Source organism: Xyrauchen texanus, chromosome 43, assembly GCF_025860055.1.
Source record: "Xyrauchen texanus isolate HMW12.3.18 chromosome 43, RBS_HiC_50CHRs, whole genome shotgun sequence".
Lineage (NCBI taxonomy): Eukaryota > Metazoa > Chordata > Actinopteri > Cypriniformes > Catostomidae > Xyrauchen > Xyrauchen texanus.
The window spans coordinates 7,872,065-7,894,731 of NC_068318.1; the positions used below are offsets into that span (position 1 = coordinate 7,872,065).

The 22,667-nt window shown below is 35.4% G+C and overlaps 1 protein-coding gene across 3 annotated transcripts; it reads left to right on the plus strand.

The window, feature by feature from the left end:
• The first annotated feature begins 505 nt into the window (after positions 1-505).
• LOC127635537 (SH3 domain-binding protein 2-like) lies at positions 506-22,285 on the plus strand. Of its 3 annotated transcripts, none has more exons than XM_052115629.1 (13): positions 506-733; positions 11,362-11,501; positions 12,425-12,527; positions 14,096-14,213; positions 14,338-14,405; positions 14,755-14,828; positions 16,369-16,437; positions 16,577-17,096; positions 18,286-18,397; positions 19,187-19,242; positions 20,301-20,379; positions 20,603-20,662; positions 21,040-22,285. In XM_052115629.1, exons 1-13 carry the CDS (start codon positions 651-653, stop codon positions 21,196-21,198), a joined length of 1,641 nt encoding a protein of 546 aa, XP_051971589.1. In that variant the 5' UTR covers positions 506-650; the 3' UTR covers positions 21,199-22,285. The 3 variants fall into 3 exon arrangements, with proteins under 3 accessions (XP_051971589.1, XP_051971590.1, XP_051971591.1); XM_052115630.1 differs by having other exon boundaries at positions 18,289-18,397; XM_052115631.1 differs by lacking the exon at positions 506-733 and adding an exon at positions 7,432-7,556.
• Positions 22,286-22,667: the final 382 nt, after the last annotated feature.

Sequence of the window (22,667 nt, forward strand, 5' to 3'; positions counted from 1 at the left end):
TTAAGATACAGGAACAGCTGATTAAATGCATCTAATTAAATGGTAATCATCAAATAGAGATTTCTTTAGAAATATAAACATATAGAATTACAAGCTTGGACACATTTTAGCCAGCATTTTCTGGTTTTGGCAGTCTTATAGAACTTGAATATATGAAGAGGCATACATTTGACCTTTGAAGATTTATTTTAGTCCACCATTCTTGGAAATTTCTAGAGGTTGCACACTGTTCTAAAATATTTCTAGAAGTTGTATACGGTTCAAGGACATTTCAAGGAATCGTACACTGTTGCACTGCAACTAACACTGTCACAAGTTTGTTAGACTAGTAGTCTATCAGATTACGTAATTTCATGTTAAAGGATGTGGAAAGTCCCAAGTCCTCAAATCCCAAGAACAGTCCTTCACTGGCCAATCAGTTTGTCAGTACAGCAACCATAAGGAAGTGACATTCGAACATAGACAAAGAGTGCACCAATATGGGCTCTTAGAGGAAATGACTTGCAGTGTGCATGATGCTAAGATCATAGGCTTTCTCTGCTTCTCAGCACTCTTTCAGTTGTGCCTGAAGCCTAAACAGACTCGTTTAACTTCCGACCGTATGCTTAGCATCAACCAGAGAACATGGTGACAAACAACAGCCTTCACGAATGAATTTGATGAAAAAAAAGCGATCCTTTGCTCATTCACAACAGTCTTGTGCAAAGATGTGCATTCAAAATCAAAATATCAAGTAAGTATGAGGTTTTTTTTTACCTTGCTACCTTTATCTTGCTGGAACACCATCTGTTTGTCTACAGCTACATTGATGAACGAACCAAGTGCATTATGTCACAAATTATTTTCTGTCAATTTCTTGACTTCTTGAGAATTTCACTAGTCCTTAAAATATAAAAATGTCAATATAAATCAAAGTGAAACTAGTTTCAGATTAACAGAAAAATGTGTCCCACAATTTTGGGGGTCAAAATTGTGGGCTAGTGTCAGGATGGTTGCAGGAGTGTGAAGCTTTTCTGACAAAAGTGTCAATCTAAAGTCCAGTGTTTGACTGAAAATAACTTCTTTAATCGTTGGCTACTGTGTAGCCATATAGGTAGAGTTTGGCTTCTCTGCTTTTGGGGTCAAAAATGTGTGGGGCTGGGTGAATCGTAAGAAAAGCCGTGTTTACAGTGTTTACACTGTCTTTTCAATGCACAAAGGTGGAATGAATGTTTATCCAGCAATCACAATTGTAGAAAACAATGTATCACACCCTTGAAAGTTGGTAGATGTTGCTTGTATACTGCCTGTAGACAATAAGATGTGCAATATGATCACATGGGAATTCGAAACGCTGCTTCTGAATGTTCTTTTACCCTGAGATCTACCTCATTCTGCTGACTTACTGACTATTTTAGCATCAATTCAAACGTGTTCCCTGTGGTGCTAGTGATTGTGAAAACAATCTTCGAGACATGGGTTCTAGTCCCATGGAAACAGTAAATTAAAGCCTTTGCTTAAACAATGGTGAGCATGATTCGGAGGTTGAATTTTCTCTCTCAAATTATGTTTTCACTCATTATTTCATTTGTGGTTAGGTTTAGGGTTGGAGTTGGGGGTTGAGTTAATAAAATATGCATTCCTATTGATTTTATGACATAATTTACTGTACAACTAAAAATACAACTCACCTCAGGTGCCACACTGTGGACATTTCACCCTGAAAAGGCTCAATGGTACTTCCACCTTCGGTCCCTGGAAGCCATGGTTTGAATATTGGGAAGCATAGACCAAGTTTAGCAGCAGAATTTTGACTTCTAGTTGTCGAACTCACAGTGTGATCAGACTGACGTGTGTGAAGATTTTCATGACAACGGCTCAGTTTAATGTCAACAAAAGTCAAGTAAGTAACAAAACCCCTTGCACCCCTCCAACTCTCCTATTAGTGTAGCATATTTAGTTGGATTTTCAAAATGTAAACAGTTGAACTCATGTGGCTTTGTGGCAGAATTTAATTTGAGCTAATTTCTGTACCGTTAATGTCACCAATCTGAATTACAAAAATAATGATTGTTTTTTAAAAAGTTTCCCAAACCTTTCTCCTCTGTCTGCCATTGGTCAGATAACAGACAATCCAACCCCAAACTGTGTCAGACTGATTGGAATGTGTACACAAACAGAGTCATTTTTTGGAAAGCGCCACAGAGACAACGTTGTCACACTTTTCAAGAAAATTAACAAATGGTGTACTTATAGATGTCACAGAATGTTAAGCTGAGATAGGGGAGATATTTTAACTTTAAAAATATTGCACACTTCAGCTTTAAGAAAACAATCCTTTAGCAAGTGTTTTTAATCCAATGTTATTTAAAGGAAGTTGAAGTTACAGCCCCAGCACAGAAACCAATGGTTAAGTTCTGTACTCAGTGGCACAATATGGATATTACTCATCATCACACCTTGACCTCTAGACTCCCACCCCCTGAAAGCAAAAAAGGTGTTTACATGACCTTTTTAAACAGGATACACTTTTGTATACATTATAATGTGGGGGCACATGCCACTGAGTGTGAAACTATGATGCATTCACTAACCTGTGTGGGTAGATTTTTGAAAGGAACTTAATCTGTCATTGATGGATTTTGATACATGCGTACATCATCACAAGTTTTATTTAAATCATTGCTCAAGCTGCACTTACAAGGACATCCGTTTTATAAGTGATCTGCACATATTAGGAGACAGGAAATAGAGGAAGAAAGAGACAAATTCCAAGAATAATAACTGTAACTGCTGCCCACAGCCTCTTCTCTTACCTGTGGTTTATAACAGTTAACATAATAGGGAACTGTCATCTCAGTAAGACTGTGAACCTGAGATTACGAAATAAAAAAAGAAATATGCTTTTATATGTTTTATAAAACTTATGTGTGATTGATGCTTTTCAGAAACATTGTAGACTGCACACTGAGAGTAAGTGTAAGATTTGTATCACGTAGCCAGATGTTTTGACTATCAGCATGAAGTCTGGTCAACTTTGCATCTTATACTGGCCAAGAACCATGTACTTGGACCACAAAATGTCACATGTAAAGGCCCTGGTATACTTTGTTTTTCTGCATTCCAAATGGGATTGCACCTGATTGAATGTGTTGCCTTTAAATGTACACTCGAGCGAATACAAAGGTGTTTGGCCCATGTACACAAGGACTGCTTTGTGATTCTCTTTTAGTACAGTCAACCGGAGGAGGCTGCGCCGACTGTACATACAGAAGAGGACTGTGCGTGTGTCAAGAAAATCTGGACTGCACACGGACAGTCCACACAAATGAAATTTGGATTCACGCATACTGTGCAATCAGCAACATGGACAACCGAATATAGCAACCAATACACCAAGTCAAAAACCAGCTTGTTTAGTTTTTATTTGGCTTTTAGGGGCGGTGCATCTGAAATCGTTGATGCTACAATAATAGACAAACATGGAAACATGTAATCTGAATAACAGCACAACAGTCTTAGTCCATGAATGGCTGAAAGGAAAACACAGACAAATGAGAAATGTCTTCCAAAACGAATATGTACCAATTATTTCTGGAAATCAAGCAGAATATAAAGCTCTGCTTGTGAATATATACATATAGTTTACCTGCTCAAACAAAACTCTAAGTATCTTTCGTAAATGTTGAGGCCACTAACCTTGTAAACTTTGGCAAATCTACTGAAATCTAGTACTGTAGTAGCCTGATACCTTTTTAAAAACAACTTTGTTTGCAGGTGGCCTTGGTGTGGAATTGCATAAAGCCAGCTAGGTAAATCAGAGCTTGTGATTCTGGCAAGTACTTCTCATTATGTGTGCAATATGGTCAGTGAATGGACTGTGGGCGGTTCGGGGGCATGCCATCTAAGGATAAGTGGAAAATGTACCTCAGACAACAGTACATAAAACCTCTGAGCAATCAACAGATTTGTAGACACTGAACTGAAATTTCTGAAAAACAAAGTGCTGAAAAATATACATGACTGTGCACCATGGTTTTAAAACAGTTAGCAAACTTCTATTGTCGTTTTACAATAAATCAACCTAAGATGAAGTCAACTGTCAGATATTTGAAATTACATGATCCTGGAGCAATTGGAGAAAGTTTAGGAAAAACGATATGGTAAAATACAGATTATGGATAAACAGATATGGAGGCCTGCTTGACTACATATAGACTAAATCTGAGATAGAGGGTGTGGGGTACAGATATGTACACCAACATACTGTAACTTGTTAATAAGCTTTGCAAATATCAATTGAACAGTAATGGCTTGCAGTGTCTGGTTGCTTAATATTTAAAACCTTGCTCTAGTTTTTACAGGGGGCTTCCACCTCGACTCATAATTCGATTTTTAGTAACCCGTTCATGTCCCAGTTGGTCACTAGTTGTTATTATGACATCTTTTTACTAGCAACCCAGCTAATAAATTAATGTTTTGAAAATGCTTTCCAAATGTTGCATAGTGGTTGTGGGACAATGAAATGTTCAGTTTTCACAATGTAAGTAGGGCAATATTTAAAGGTCCACATAACATTCCTGAATATGTTAAAACGTCCTGAAACTGAATTTGGCAACTTCTTTATCGGTTTTTACTCTCAGAATAAATACAGTATATTCTTATATTCATATATTGCACTAAGAACATTTTCTTCCAAAATTGTGAGAACTTATATTAAATACTGATAACACCAATGGGATGCTCCATTTACATTGTCAAGGCAAACTGGTTTTAGTGAAGCATGGATATATGAGTTAGATAGCTGATGGATGATTGGCCTGTAATATTACCACCAAACCATTTTTGTGACATTTATCAATTACAGTTGTCTTGTTGCTAAATAAGGCATTTAATTTAATAATTTAAATTTTTGTGATGATCTTGTTCCTGAAGCACATTCATCCATTCAGCTATTAGTAGTTTACCTGTTCTCGATAGATCTTCCATGATCCTTCCCTGTGATGAAGTGGAGCAACATCAGCAACATCAGTTTTGTCTCTCACAGGATACTCTCTCATTTGTTTGGGTGTGAGATGATAAAATACAGACTGTGTCCACTATAATACGGAACGCAATTCTGATCCTTTAAATGCCGGATGTTACAGACTGCTTGCAATTGTTATTCGACATATGATGAAAGTTTGTCAATCAATATGTGGATCTTACCGGCCCAATTTTTGACCAGCCCAGCAGGAATTCTCCCGATCTTCCCGATTGCCACTCCGGCCCTGATTATTATGATATCATGCAGAACTGTTTGATTTCTCAATTTCTTAGCATTAAATGTACTTATTTTCATGTAAAATAAATAAAATGATTGGTAACAGAAATCATTTATGGCATGTATTATAATGCAACCATTTTTGAGCCATTTGTTTTTATTTTTGGTTGATACATTTTTTCGAAAGAGACATACCACAAACAAATAATTTACTATTTTCAAAAACAAAGTTTTTCAATACAATAAAAGGTTTATATTGCCCATAGACTAGTCAAAAACAAACAAATATGCAACGCATATGTAACGTTGCAATATGGAATTGAGCACATGCGTTTGTGCGGGTCTCCATAACATACATTTTTTTTTATTTATTTTACAATTGTTCATGAAACATTTGACTTACCTTTTTGGCTGAGTAATATGTAAAAACTATTTTAATATTAATCGTATTTAAAATATTGTGATATCTGATTACATGGTCAACCCCCAAGGTCGTTGAATATTTTTGCTTTATTGATTTTGCTTTAAAAATTAAATACATTTATTGAAACACAAAAAACTTAAACAAAAGGTATTTCTAAATTAAAATTGCACTTTAAATTAAAAGAAAATAGAAGTGATTAAAAAATCTTCTATATAACCACCTTTCCAAATCCAAACATTTACCATCTTCAATGGCCCCATTTGCCATCACGCAAGCATCAGTATACGGAAAGACGTGCAAATTAAGAACTAAAGACAATTATAAATATAATAAAGATGATTACAATAATCATCATAATAAATAAGTCTAAAAAAATTCCCCTGTGTTCACCAAAAATGCTGCCAAATGTGTGTTCTTATCGAATTTGTTTATCTTTGTGCAGGAATCTTTGTGTCTAATTTCTTGTAATATATAACTCCGAGAAGTCTTACAGGTCACCTTCCACAGTGGCTGGTACATCAGCAAAATACTCTGCATGAAAAATCCGCATTTGGCTGATGTTCATTTCAAACCTAGAAAAGCCATATGGCCTCTTGCCTCGGTCGCTAGTGCATCTGTTTGGCCAGGAGAGTGAGGTTTACACACTGCACAGCCATCATGGACCAGCTGGTTACCGTTACACCCGGAAACTCCTGTGATACATACAACGAGCCATGTAAAAATCATTTAGCAAAATGTAATTAACATGTTTAGATGTTTATTTGAATCTGTTTGTTGCAATACTAATCTTTGTTTAAAAGGTTTATCATTAAGCATGTTTCCATGGAAGATCTTACACTGATTATGCTTAATAAGCCGACAACATGTGTGGTCATGTAAACGCATTTAACAGCGTTACTTTATCGGTGTAATGTCAAAAACACCGTAAGAGTAAACCAATTAACAATGGTACATTTTTGCCCATTACACCGATTTCATGTTCATGGCTTTCATACCAGCTTATTCAATGTGCAAAGTGTTGTGTGCATACCTCTTCACGGTTTGGCATCTAAAGCAGAGAATAACTCGATTATTTCAAATCTCATGTAAACATGGATTTCTTGCTTTGTCTGTTTTTATTTGTGTTTTTTTTAATAAGCAAATTTTTGCAAATTATCAGCATATTGGTGTGCATGTAAATGGGCTCATTGACAACAGCTGGCAAAAGGAAAATAACTGTAATCAGTTGCAGATTGTACACAACAATGCAGATAAAATGCTGCTGCTAGTCTTTTAATTTCCTAGGTCAAGTCTGTATGAAGGTCAGGAGTACATTTTGCTGACTCCACAATACTGTGCCCCAGTAAACGTCTACTTATCTCCAAGATAGCATCCTCTTTGCCACAAGCATGCTCACAGACTATAATTCTTTGGTTGCATATATTTATATGGGATTTCCCTTGTCAAATCACCATCATAGATGTTGGATGCACAACTGTATGTCATTTTGTTTAGCTTTTAGGTTGTAAATGTCTCTTGGGATAAGTCTTATCTGCACTCCACCCAGGTTTAGAGTAATACGAAGGAAATCAGATAGACTTTTCTTCTTTTACCATCTAAAATTGACTCAGACATGAAGTGTTATGTGCCGGAAGGGAAGATCAAACTCATTTGAAAACTTGCAGTAGACTCATCCACCCAGGAGGGGCTTGAACTTTCCAGAGGATATGTGGAGTTTCCTGTCCTGGCTAGATTCAAGGGTTTTCTTGGAGGTTTGGAGATAGCTGTAAATGCTGTGGTGGGGAACAATATGTTCTCAAAGTTGTGGTGATCTCAAGTCTCTTCTACGTCTAGGAGTATGTTTAAAGAGAGTAGAACAGTGCAGAACATTAGAAGATGTGTCAGCAATAGGTAAGCTTTAACACCAGGAAAGGAGGAGTGTTTTTTTTTGGAACGGGTCATTCTTATATGGAATTATGTGTGTGGGTGGGATATTGAGGAAGTTTGTGTGTAGTTGTGTTATTATTATCATGGATGTAGTATAAAGAAAAGCTGTTCATGATTACACACTATTATTTGATTACTGTATGTTGTGATATGCCAGAGAATTGACTTTACTAATATGCTGTGTGGAAATGGTGGAGATTCAGATGGAATTTTGTTCTGGTTCCTGTTATTGCTCCTTGGATCACAGTTTAAAGTTTTTTTTTTTTTCTTCTCATTTTTTATTATTATAGACTGTCTCATCTCTGTGTTTTGACTGAGCATATTGTTGATTTAAGCAGAATAATGTCCTTGAAATTTGTTATGTCTGTAATTATGATTTCAATATTTTCCCTTTGTACTTGTCTAGATGTCGTTTGATTATTAATGGTGCTTGGCAAGCACTATTACTAATATTACTTAGGTTGTGAAAAACCCCTAACCCTACTTATATACCATCAGCACTGTAACTCGTCCCACAGCATTCAGCCTGATCTGATGAAAATTACGTGACTGTGGTGAAATATTTGCAAAATGACATTATGTGGTTAAAGGGTTAGTTCACCCAAAAACGAAAATTCTCTCATAACCTACATGAAATCCCAGGTGTGTATGACTTTCTGTGTTAAGCAGAACACGTTTGAATAAAAATAGAACAATATCTTAACTCAGTAGGTCCTTAAAATGCAAGTGGATGGTGATCCAATTCTTAAAGCTCCAAAAAGAACAGGCAGTCAACATAAAAGTCATCCATACTACTCCAGCTAAATTTAAATCTTCTAAAGTGACATGATTGCTTTTGGTGTGAAAAAGATAAGTAATTAAGTACTTTTTAACCTAAAAGCTTTGCTTCCGGTCAGCAGTGGTATGCATGTGTGACGTAATCGCGTTGGCATTTTCTTGTGAATACCAATGCTAATGCGACACACCTGGAAGAGCAGCACTGTTTACAATTGAGTAGGAGGAACATTGTTCAGAAGATTTGTTGGTTTTGGTTTAGATGTATTTGTATCTGTTTCTTAACTCACAATGGATTGTTTGTGTGCGTATCCTGGATTTCTCAACCGAGAGAAGACAAGAGACTCAGAGCTCTCGTGAAGTTTACCAGAAGCAATAGATTCTAGTTAAAAAGTACTTAAATATTGATCTTTTTCAAACCAAAAGCAATCGTATTGCTTTAGAAGACATTAATTTAACTGCTTTTTGGGAGAACTATCCCTTTAATTGCACTTATCAAGGCATTTTCTAGGTAAAATGTTCACTGTGTGTGCTAAATGCGATTAAATGCTCTCCCTAACAGATTAGGTTTTGAAGGTTAATGCTCTAGTGAGTTTTAAATGAACAAAACCGACCTCCATTACAAGTGATGTGCTATAGTAAAATAGTTTTGATGTCATATTGTGTGAGGAAGAGGGCAAAAAGTGACATGAATTAATAATCATATTATTACTTCCAAGCTTTATACTGGGAGTATATGGTACCTTAGATTTTGAAGCCCAAAGAAGCGCATCCATCCATCAAAAAAGTAATCCATATGAGTGGTTAATTCATCCTCCATGGGGTTAACTAAGGACTTGTGAAATGATGCGTTTTTGTAAGAAAAATATCCATATTTCTAACATTATAAACTATAATCACTGGCTTCCGTTAATGGCCGTTCGCATGTTCACAAGAGAATCGAGTTCTGGCATATGACGTAGGGATAGTGTAAGCTCCGGTGAGAAGTGACGAATGCGGAAGTGCAGAGGATAGAGCAAAACAAAACACCGGTCATGAATTAGAAGACAACAATGATGATTTAAAAAAAAAAAAATGTCACAGGATTTTGATATAAGAGAAGAGAAGATTGAGTTTTTTACCCAGACCTATTTGTTTGAACCGGAGTACACAAACCAGGAACTCTGGGAGATGGAGGAGGCTGCAGCAACGGCACAAACAAAATAATCTGTTAGACTGAGAGCACAGGAGACATGGTGGTGCTCATGCAGGAAATGTGAGGTAATGCCAACAGAGGCTGAGTGTGTTTGCTGCAATGAATGGACAATTGGAATGACTGGATAGACCCACGAACGCACCATTTTAAGACTAATGCAAATCTACAGTGTAGCTCAAACAACTCACTTCTTTTTGCCATTTTCATTTGCTGTAAACAATGCACGCTTCCGCAGTCATCACTTTTCAATCATAATACGCCTACATCATACGCCAGAACTCTACTCTCTTTTGAATGCACAGACGGCCGTTATGGAAGCCAGTGATTATAGTTAATAAAGTTATAAATATGGATATCTTTCTTACAAAAAAAGCATTGCTTCACTTCAGAAGGCCTTTATTAACCCTCTGGAGCCATATGGATTACTTTTTTGATGGATGGATGCGCTTTTTTGGGCTTCAAAATCTAAGGCACCATTCACTCCCATTATAAAGCTTGGAAGAGCCAGGATATTTTTTTATATATCTCCGATTGTGTTTGGCTGAAAGAAGAAAGTAATTTACAACTATGATGGCTTGAGGGTGAGTAAATTGTTGAAAAATGATTTTTGGGTGAACCCTTTAAGTAGTGCATAGGCCACATTGTATTCCTTTTGAGATACAATGTTCTATATTAATTTGATTTTTGTGTCTTTTAAGCCCAGAAATAGGACTCTATTTTCTGACATGTATATGTGACTAATGGGACAATTCTGCAATTGCCTAAAGTACTGTATTGCTCTACAAAGGTGGATAATTTTCTATCAGGCATTAAAAAACTGAATAAAAGTTGAGCTTATTATAAACTATTTATTTACCATCTCTACTTTCCTGTTAATTTATTATTCAATTTAACACTCTCTACATCAGGGTTCTGTTTTAATAATAAAAATAAATACATTGTAAATTCTAGAACTTTTAACGTTTGAAGCAAAGCAGGCGAGTTTACTTATTTTATTCTCAAAACATTACCAATTTACACACTAAAAGTGTCATGATGCGGGTCTCATCAATGGTTTGACTTTCCATTCAGCATACAACTGAATAAAACAGGCTACATGACTATGATAAATGATTACCGCAAGAGTTAGATTAACATACAGGTGCGAGGGGACTTCAGCATTTATAAATTGCACAAATAAAAAATGCATATGCATATTCATCTCTCGCTTGCTTTTGCTCGCATGTCAGTGATTACCCCTCCGTGCGTCAATGATGCCGAGATCTACTTTTAAATGTAATTTAATCACTGAGTTGGTTTACCTTTAAAATTAGTAGCACCAAACATCACAAGCATCCTCAAGAATGGACACAGTGTGTCCGTATAACACTTTTCCTTAAGCAGAATATTGCACTAGAGATAGCTAAATTTGTTCAAAGGGGAAAGCGAGAGCGTGCATGGTTGGCAGATTGCACAAAATAAGTATAACATTAGTCGGAATATTTCACATTTGCGCAAGTATATCATATATATATATATATATAAATATACATACACCCTATCAATGGAATAGCAACATGCTAACCACTCAAACAAATCTTAGCATCCACACAGCAACATCCTAGCATCCTGGTGGCAAGTTTTACACATGGAAATACCACTCTCTTTTTGTTCCTAATTGTGAAATTTAGCACAATAGCACTTTAATTCAAGTAGTACTTGTTTCATATATGCAGCAAACTGTTTGGTATTTTCACATTAGCCAATATGAGCTATAATAATATATAGTTATATTTATTAAATCTTTCCTCTTGATTATAGAAACATGTCTGATTCACCAGTCTCCTGGCCCATTCCCATGATGGCTATTGGAGCTCAGAATCTGCTCACCATGCCAGGAGGAGTGACCACATCTGGATACCTTCACAAAAAAGGAGGCAGCCAGATCAGCCTAATGAAATGTGAGTGATGCATAGTGATAGAGAAACTTCAAACTTACAGTACATTATCTCAGATAAAGAAAGAGAAGAATTAGCACTCTTTTCTGGCTGGCGTTAATATAATACTCCGGTATAAAAACAACTTAAAGGTGCACTCAGTAATGTTTTCCCCATTAAAAAGTTTTACTCCTAAAGAATTTAATTGAAATTTTGAAACATATGTATAAAATCAAGACCACTCACATGAGATGAACACTCCAGTCATATCAGAAACCTTATAAAAGCTGTTTTATTCTACATGGGGCAGGCCATTTTAGAATCACATGACCAGCTGAATACTACTCGCCTATTCTCAGGATCTGTCTTGTTATTGGACACTTGTATTAAATTAATCATGGCTGATTGTGAATAGTGAATTTCTACAATGGCATCTGTAACTGAAAACTATTGATTTTGAATGATGCTGCATCCACACCACTAGGTGTCACTGTAAGTCCAAGATGACATGAGCAAAAAGTTACTGAGTGCAACTTTAAGCTCAAAATAACATTGTCCATCAGTTTGTAAAAACAAACAAAAAACACATTTACTGTACAATAATGCACTTATAATGGAGGCCTATGGGGGTGGGAAGGTGGAGATTGTGGGTGGTTGGATGGCCCCATCCAGACTAATCCTTTTTCATTTGAAAACATCATAATTTTCGTGAATGTAGAGTGTTATTGAAACTGCTGGAGAAATATGACATTCTAGTTTAGATAAGAAGTGTAAATGTAGCAAAATCAATGCATACGTATTAATGTGGACGTGGCCTAACTAAGTTGTATTTTGCCCACAATATTCAAGTGATAATAAAATAAAAGTTCTACCATAGTACCAATCTTTTATTGGGATGTTTTATGTGGCTTGCTGAGATAAATTTTGACTGTCTTCTAATCCGACAGGGCCTCTTCGATTCATTATAATCCACAAAGGCTGCATCTACTATTTCAAGAGCAGTACTTCTGCTGTGCCACAAGGTGCATTCTCACTCAGTGGCTATAACAGGTTGGTTATACAACTGCATTTTCCAAGTCACCAAACTGTCACACTGTGTATATCAGTTTCCTTTGCTGCTTCGACTGCATTTGCTCATATGTTGTTTTAATGTGTCTGTGGTCATTCATATAGGTGGAAAGTTTGAGTACACCACCTCTCTTCAGCATTTATGTTACATTCACCAGTGGCCATCTCTGCATTATCCTTGGCCACTTCCTGTCCACAGACAGTTGTGCATTCTTCAATGTGGCATTTTTAGCTTGAGTTTCGATTCTGCAAAGAATTGGCCATAATCGCTATTTCCTGTAAATAGATTCACCCAAAAAGAAAAGTTCCGTCATCATTTAAAACCCTCATGTTCTTCTAAACCCACATGACTTTCTAGTGTTAGGGGCTGACAAAATCTGTCACTATTCACTGAAAAAAAAAAATGTGCTGCTGTATATTCCATGGAGTTAAAGCAATGGAAATTGTTTAGGGGCCTGGTGTAGTTCTCTGAGTTCCCTCCTGAGCAGGACCAATGTGCCATGGGCTGAACGTGTAATTATTGCGTCTGACTTTTTCCTGCTGTGGTTGGGTATAAATGCCCTCTAAATTAATACAGCAGAGCACAGAGACTATTCTTAGATTAGACAGACCTATATTGAGCTAATAAGCCTTATTGAGACACTAGTGATATGGTTCTTTTTCTTAAAGAGATAGATCACCCAGAAATGAAAATACTGTCATCATTTATTCCCCCTGATGTCGTTCTTATATCTTTTTTCACATACAATGAAAACAAATGCAATACAAAGGACAAAAAAGCTCCATAAAAATACCATAATAGTAGCTGACGCGATATATGCATTTTAGTCCAAGTCTACTGAAGGTATGTTATACTTTGTTTAGGGAACAGAGTTACACAGAACAAAATTTAAGTTGTTATTAACTTAAAATCTTCCCCTCACGTAGCTCTCAAATGAGATTTATGATTGCACATATTCAAATTTGGAGTATCAACAGGTTTGATGTCAATTGCTGGGTTTCCATTCATGTACTTGTATATGAATTTTGGGATATTAGGCAAAAAAATGTTGAATGGAAAGAACAAGATGCAAATTAACTCTCCAAAATGTGCATAAGAACATTTTTAATTAATAAGAAGACATGCACATAAACTACAGTGGAAACACATTTACTGAATATATTACTATAATTTTTATTTAGTTATGTAGGTGTGCATCAAAAAGTATTGTGGCTTTGCCTCAACAAACCTTGTGAATACACAAATCACGTGAAATGTTGCTCAGGATATTCAGATTCTGATTGCCCACTACCTCCCAGAACTGTCTGACATGCTTTCACTCCCAGACATAAGGCATCCAAGTACCTCATTACATTTAATAAAAGAGCCGTTTTTTGGAACATTGCAGTCCCTGGTCACTGTCATCTTTCATTGTATGGAAAAGATCAGTGTGAAAATTCTATAGGAACAGTTTCCACATACACCTTTATTTGTTTGTTTATTTATTTTATAAATGATTGTATTAATTGCCACCCTTTCAGCTGACCAGAATGGTTTTATTGATTGTTAGAGTCTTACGGGCAGCAGAGGAGACCACATCTGGCAATGTTTTCCCTTTCAAGATTGTCCACTTCAGTAAGAGACACAGAACGTGGTATTTCTCAGCGGCGAGTGAGGATGAGAGAAAGGTGATATCTCGCTATAGGCAAATTTGAACAACCTTTTGATGACTGTGTATATATGAAAAATACAATTAAATTGCATTAACACATGAGTGTGAAATTTTAACCTGTTTTGTTTGATCTCTGACAGAAATGGATGCGAAACTTAAGAAAAGAAATAGACCATTATAATGGTAAAAAGAAATCTGACATTCCAAGGTAACATCTGCCATTCTGTCAACTCGCATCAAATGAATTGCTCAGTTTGTGATGTCAGCATGACTGAAAAAAAAACACACATTTTCTTTTACTTTCATCTGTTTGCTACTAAAATGATCTACTTTAATGCAATGTACATTATGTAGGCCTGTATTAGTACATAGTGTATTTAAACACAATATGGGTTTTACCTCTCTTCCATTTTTACCTTCTTTTTCTCTGGAATTTCTCACATAACAGAAGTCACCACTTCCTTTTTCTAATAATAACGGGTTTGTTAAAGAAATTCTACATCTGCAGTTTTTAACTATGTGTCACTTTTCTCATGAATTGCTTGTGTATTTTATAGTAATGACTTGGATGACTACAATCCAACTGAAGAAACTCTGGACATCAATGAATCTGATATTGAAGATGAACCAGGTATAAAATGAGAGACAGGGATTTGAAAAGAGTTGTCTCCAGTTGTGGGTTTAGACAGACAACATTCTCATGTAACAATTTAACAAATTATATAAATATGTTTATTTGCATACAGTATGTGCTTGTATAATAGTAAAACAAATATAATTTACATAGATATTACATATATATTCTTTACATTTGATTTCAAAATATTTTATTTAACAGTAACAAATTGCAATTTTAATCATTTTAACAGTAGTATTTTATTTTAACAGTAGTATTATATCACAAATTGTCCATTAAAATGTGCTTATGTAAAAGTATAACATGTTTTATGTACACTACTGGTCAAAAGTTTTGAAACACACTCATTCTTTATTTTATATATTTAATTGTGTTATAAATGTTGTGACTAAACTAAATCCAAAATAAATAAAACCTGTGTTTTTTAGCATATTTTAGCATCTTCAATGTAGTCACCCTTTGCCTAGAATGAACTCTTGACATTTTCTCAACCAATTTCTTGAGATATCACGCTGGGATGATTTTTAAACAGTATTGAAGGAGATCCCATCTATGTTGAGCACTTATTGGCTGCTGTTCTTTATTATTTGGTCCAAGTCATCAATTTCAAAAACTTTTTTTAATTCAATTTTAGTTTTATAATGAAATAAATTAGTTATGGTAGCACAATTATATTTTTGTCTTCAAAGGTAATATAAAAAATGTAAGCAAAAGCCTTATGCTTAATCTTAAGATCATAAGATTTTTAAGATCATGAGAATCATTTCAGTCAAGTGTTTTAAAACGGTAGTGTATATTTTATAATTTTACATAGATATTCCATATAAAAACAATGTAAGTAATTATTTAACATTTCACTTAAAAATCTTTCAATTCATTTCATTTAATAATGTTAAAATATGTTTATAGAAAAGTATAAAAATACTTTATTTATAATTATGTGACAAATTGTCTATTAAAATATGTTTATGTAAAATGTATTATATACAATTTTATTTAAACATTTATTACATGTAAAAATAATAAATTAAATTCTTTAACTTTTAATTAAAAAAAATATATATACTTTAATTTAGTTTAAAATTGTAACTAATTATATATGTCAATAAAATGTGTTATTTGAAAGTATAAAATAATTTATTTAACAATAATGTATTATTTACAAATTGTCTATTAAAATGTGCTTATGTAAAACTTTAAAATGTATTATACAATTTTATATTGATATTACATATAAAAAATATTTATATGTAAATAAACTTTTAACATTAATAATAAAAATAAATAAATAATAATACAAATATTTAGTCTTTCATTTTAATTTCATTTCCATTTCAATTGTTAACAAATATGTCTATAAAATTTTTATAGTAAAGTATAAAAAATATTTTAACAATAATCATTTATGGAACAAATTGTCTAATAAAATGTAATTATATATATTTTGGATACTGTCTATAAACACAGAGAGTGTGTGTGTGTGCATGTGCGTGTGTGTGATATAATTTAGTAAAAATAATTTTATTTAATTTAGATTATGTGTTGCAAGATGAAGACAGTGATGAAGAGGACGTAGAGCACAATGGATCCCCAGAGTTACCCGGTAACTGCTTTTTTCTTTGCCATCTCTTTAATTTGATTTTTGATTGACACATTTTGGAACAGTATTTTCGCTGTATTCTGATTCTCCTCAATGAAGACCCACAGAGTGGAACAAAGATTTTTCTTTGATGTTTTTCCAGATCGACCGCCAGTTACACCTCCACCTTACCCACCACCCCCTGTCCCTGATCTGCCTAGATACAGCCGCCAAACTAAGGGCCCGCTACCTCCAATTCCTCCTCCATTCAAAAAACCTTCTACCTGCTCAACCAAAAACAATGGTCCTCCACCGCTACCACCTGCCCCACATCTACAGAAACCAGATATGCACCAGCCAACCAGATGCCCCATGAGTCCAATGCCCCCTCCACCTCCACTGGCTGGCACAAAACCTTCATTGGGATCCTTTTCCACAAGGCTCATTTGCGAGAAGCCCAATACATCTATCATGGGGAATAAGTTACCCATCGTTGAGAACTTGCAGAAAGCGCGCTTGAACACTGGAAATAAGCCACCCATTCCTATTCACCACCTGGGGGGCAGGTCCACCCCAGATCACAGGCCAGTTTCACCACACCTGTCTACTGCTTTGAGTCACAAAACTCCTGGCAAGATACTGAAGCCACCAATACCAACCCAACCCAGTAGACCCTCACTCCAGTAAGTGTCTACATTCCCATGTAATCATCAGGAACTTCCATGTCTGGTTTGAGTTTTGTTCAGTCTAAAAGTAATGCAGATAACTATAACCAGGGAAAAATGTTTTTGCTGAAATGTTGCTCTTTTTTTTAGATAGGAGACTTTACAGATTTGCAACAAACTGAACACAGTTTGAGACATGCTGAGATCTCTTCTGAAAATTTAGAGTAGACACAAGATTATTAGATGTTTTGCTCTCCATTTAAATGTATACTCATTCGATTTACTTCTAAAGAAATTAATAATAATTTTGAAACATATGTATATATAAAACCAAGAGCACTCGCATGAGATGAAGACTATATTCATATTAGTAACCTTATAAAAGCTGTTTTACTCAACATGGAGAGGGTGCCCTCATGGGGGTGGCCATGTTATGATGACATGACTAGCCAAATATTTCTCGCTTAATCTCAGTAACCGCCCTGTAATTGTGCACTTTCACTCAGGGATTAAATTAATTATGGCTCACTGTGAATCAAGGGCATAGCCAGGAAATTTATTTTGGGTGGGCTTCAATAAAAATGGATGGAAAAAGTTTTTGCCCAATTTTTTCGCCCAAAACAACAGAGAACCAGCACATTAAGACAGTTCTTTAACACTTTCGGAAATCGGACTTTATGTATTTTTTAAACTATTTTATAAATGTATATTTGATGTACAAAGAATAATCTCTAATATTCAGGTGGGCTTGGGTCTAATTTGGGTAGGCCCAGGCCCTTTGAATTTCTGCAATTGCATCAGTAAATGAAAACTATTGCGTTTGTATGATTCTGCATCCACACCACTAGGTGTCAGTGGAGGTTCAAAACCACATGCATTAAAAAATTACTGAGTGTCCCTTTAGAGATCTCATTTGTGATTTTTATACCAATTAGAATTTGAGCCAGTTGTGTTGCTAAAAATGTGTGATATTCGATACATGTGCGTTTGTATAAAGAAAATGTGTTTTTCCATTTGTATTTTCTTTGAGGGAAAACAATCCTAAACTTATCATGATCTCTGATTTAAATGCTCTGGATGAATTTGACTATAAAACCCACACTGCAAAAAAATATTTTTACCTCAGAACTCTTGCATATGTTAACTGTTGAGTAACAATAAGACTGTGGGAAATTATTTATACAAAATATCAATCATTTCTTCTAAGAAGAGCAACACCAGATGGACAGAGTTTTCGCTCCTCTGTAGAAGAAAACCCTTTGAAGAAACGAGCGCAGGGGAGAAATAGCGAAGACTCAGATGATGAGGACTATGAAAATGTAAGTTTTCCTCATTTAAAAAGTGTCTGTCATTGCATTAGATACCAAAATATGAAATCCAAAGGCACTTATTTGAGAAACATTTCACAAACAGTAGTTCGATTTTAAAATGTGGACACCATCAGTGGAATATTTCCACACTTAATATGAACTCCACCTGTTCTAAGAAAAGCTCTAGCATCATTTGTTATCTGATATAATGACATTCAGATATGTTTAAGTGACGCTGACACTGGTGGATTGTACTTGAGCAGTTGGTCATCCTAGTTCTTTGAGAAGATGTTCACTTTCCATGAACTTTAAACTGTTGGTTGCATACAGCAGCTGCTGCAGTAGAGCAGAACCATAGGTTGCTTGCATAAACATAGCCATTAACTTAAGACTGTGTCTAACAGTTAGTTTGACTAGCTAAAGATACCATAGAAAGCATGTTGCATAACACAAGCTCACGGTTATCTTTAGTAAGAGAGTCTAATTTGCACTGTGAGAAAAGTAAGACACTGAACAGCTTTAAAAAAAAAATGGTCAAACCTGTATGTTATGAGTCACTTCCTCATTGACACACTGAGCTAAAATAGACTGTGTGGGATTGACATTTCTCGAACTAGCTTATGTTTTGCCATTGCAACAGACATCAAGATAAGTCATATTTAAATGCAAAGCAGGTCACCGGACATTAAAGCTAATTTTGTCATAATGTCATGCTGTCTATCTCAAGAATGCATGCAAACTGTTATGAGCATTACAAAAATAACACGTTTCCCTTTTTTCATTTGTTTTCAACATCAGATGCAACTGCCTCCCTCAGTTTTTGTGGACATGACAGAGACAAATAGTGTTGAAAGGTAAATTAAGCACTTTGTATGTTTTTTGCAAGATTTCGTTACTAGAATATGTTGTTAAATGCATTGTTTGTGAAGGGATAATGTTTACATTTAAAGAAAGTGAATGTTTTAGCAGGAGCATGAGGAATGATGAAGTTATTTTTCCTTTGTAGTACTCTTCTCTAGTGGAAAAGAGTTGTAATTACACTACATGTTTTGTATCAGTAGACTCCCCTCTATAAGTGGTTCTCAACTGGTTTTGCATCAGGGCCCAGATTTTACATTGGACATCAAGTGGCAACCCAACACAATAATTGTTAATCATACAAAATTAAATAAAAATATCTGTAACGTCAAACATAGCTGCATAGGCGCAGTGGTGGCTCAGTGGTTACTGACCAGAAGGTCAAGGGTTCAAGCCCCAGCACCACCAATATGCCACTGTTGGGCCCTTGAGCAAGGCCCTTAACCCTATCTGCTCCAGGGGTGCTGTATCATGGCTGACCCTGCACTCTGACCCCAGTTTATCTGGGATGTGTGAAAAAACTAATACATTTCACTGTATATATGCACACACTGTATAATGTGTGACCAAAATAAAGGATTCTATTCAATATGCAAAATAATTCACATGACATTTCCCATTCAAGCTGAATGTACTTTTTTGGTGTTTTAATACATTGTGGTCGAGATTTTTTATCGTTGTTGCAGTATTTAATGTACGGTGGGTCTTTTACCTTGCATGGTTTTGTTCATGGTTTTTGAGGATGAGGACATGTCACGCAATCTGTCCATATTGGCACCTGCCTTATTTGGCCCGCTTCTTCCAACTGATAGATGAATATACACCAAACAACTGTAGAATTTGATTGGACACACAGCCTTTGACATCAACTACAAAATATATCGGAAGTTTATTCTACCCCTTTTTAAACTCAATAAACGTGTTTATTTTATATATAGTTAGTTGCTCATTATTTTTGCCATTTAGCATTGTTTTCCACCCTATCAGAAAAGCACTGCATCCCAATTTTGATTCAGATTATTTTATGAACTATTCTTCTACTCTCTGATTACAGATTATTTAAGGAGATATACAACTTCCCTCAGAATGGTCTCTACTGCATCCGAAAATCAGGAACTGGGAAGACATCCCAGGTACAGCCAAACCATCTTGACATATTAAGGGTGGATGCATAGTGGAACACTGTCATTTCTCCAAGTACGACAGATTACATCCTTTGTTGTCCCGGGAGCAAAACACTTTTGGGACCATTCATAACCCTAAAATCAGATTGTGTGCATTAGCAATTGTCAAATGTGGTGGGTGTGAACAGTATGTGTATGTTGCATATAATTACATTTCTCATCTTTGACGCAGGTGCTGGTTGTTTGGGACACAGGTATAAACAAAGCCAGAAACTACAGGCTCTTTGAGGAGGTCAGTATAAGCCTTTTTTGCAGGGACATACATTAAATGCACAACCTCTAAGACAAGTATCACTTTTACAATTGATCATACTTGGGGTTCTTGTTCACAATCAACAGTGCGAAATATACAGTATGACCAGTGTAGCCAGATTCCCTAATGAATGACTCTAATGGGCCTGATCTGTTAATCTATAGAGTGAAAAATACAGCACAAACAGTGTAGTCTGATTCACCAAAAATGAGCAGTAAATGTAGAAATAATTATTTCCAATATTAATATTTTCCAATTATTTCCATTGTAATATTCGAATGTTACAATGTTGACCAAAATGTTAGTACAGATCTTATCCTTTCTAATGTTTTTTGCCCTTTCTTTTTCACATGTAGGACCAGAGGATTTACCTGGAGACAGATATCACATTTCCTACTTTAGCCGCACTGGTAGAGCACTACTATATTCACCCACTGCCCAGCAGCACCAACATTCTGCCCAACTACTCCCTGTGTTTAAATGTGCCTTTTTATGGCTACAACACACCCAGGTGACATCGGCCCCCTTACCTATGCTGAAACACTTACCTGCTCTGTGCAATCCATGCACAAACTAAACTTCGGTGCTTTGATCTGCTTCAGACTGCTGCAGACAGCTCCCTCTGCTGGTCATAAAAACGTAATACACGCGAGTGGATGACGAATAAACTCAATACATCACATGAGGATGAGTCACTTGTTTGTAACAGCTACATACATATGGAAATCAGAGTGAGGTCATAACACATTGATTGAAAGGCTTATGGATATTCAGGAGCCTTCATGTTTTCGTTTGAGTTCAGACTACATTTACTGCATTGAGTCAGTACACAGATGTGTACATACTGTAGACTGGGTGAATATCATTTGCAGGTCATATTTTACCACAAAATCAGAAGAAATAATCAATTAGATCATTTCTTTTCATGCTAAATTTGGAAGACAGTTCAAAACATTTGGAGTGAAATATTACTAAGACATGATTCTGAGATATTCACCTGACTATATGAGAACTTGTTGTGCATAACAGAGTGAGAACTTGTTTTGTCAGTCATCTTTATAAATGTGATCTAAATAATAGGACCCACAGAACGCTACATCACTGAAAATTTTATTTTCGAATTGCATTGTTAATATTCTTATGATTAAGGATTATTACCAACATAAAAAAGCCTCATGAATGTGACTGCAATATTTCAATCCTTTATATTGCTGATGTTGTATAGAGTGTATTATATTGTATATTATACATAATTTAATAACTGGATGTCATGTCACTTTTCTACTTTCAACACTGTGCACTCCTTTGAGAGAAATTACAAACTTTCATAGCACATTGAAAATAAAATAAACTATTGTATAGCTATTGTATATTGTATAAGACTTCTGGTAATTTTTTATGAACATTTACTTCATTCATATGTCATAGAGATTTAGTTTTTTCAGTGGTGCTTGCTAAAACTTGTTGAGAAGATGTGTGCTTTAGAGACCAGAATATTACAAATACTTGCAGTGGACTCTTTGAATTATAACAACTGAGCAAACACACAAAACACAGTAGCAACCACCAGCAATGCCTTAGCAACCACCCAGGACACCAAAGCATTGCACTATTCACTTCTGCCAGTCCTTACAGCAATGAACAAAACAGTAGCAATACTATGCATAAAAGGTTTCATAAATGCCTCTTTTACAGGTTATATGATTTATGTGACTGTTTTAAATATATGCAATTCTTCATTAATTTTAGCTTTTACATCCAGCAAGTACTTTTGGATTCAGCCACAGCCTCTTTGCAACATAATACATGTGACTATATTAAAGTAAGTCTGTCGAATAAATCATAATAATGGAAAGTGATTCAAATTTAGTGTTAGATTTCTTCTGAAGCATGGCGACACTGAGCTGTGATTTCCTCTGGATAAGGGATCAATATGCATGAAGAGTCTCAGAGTAAGTACTGATCTAGGAACAGATCCCCTTTG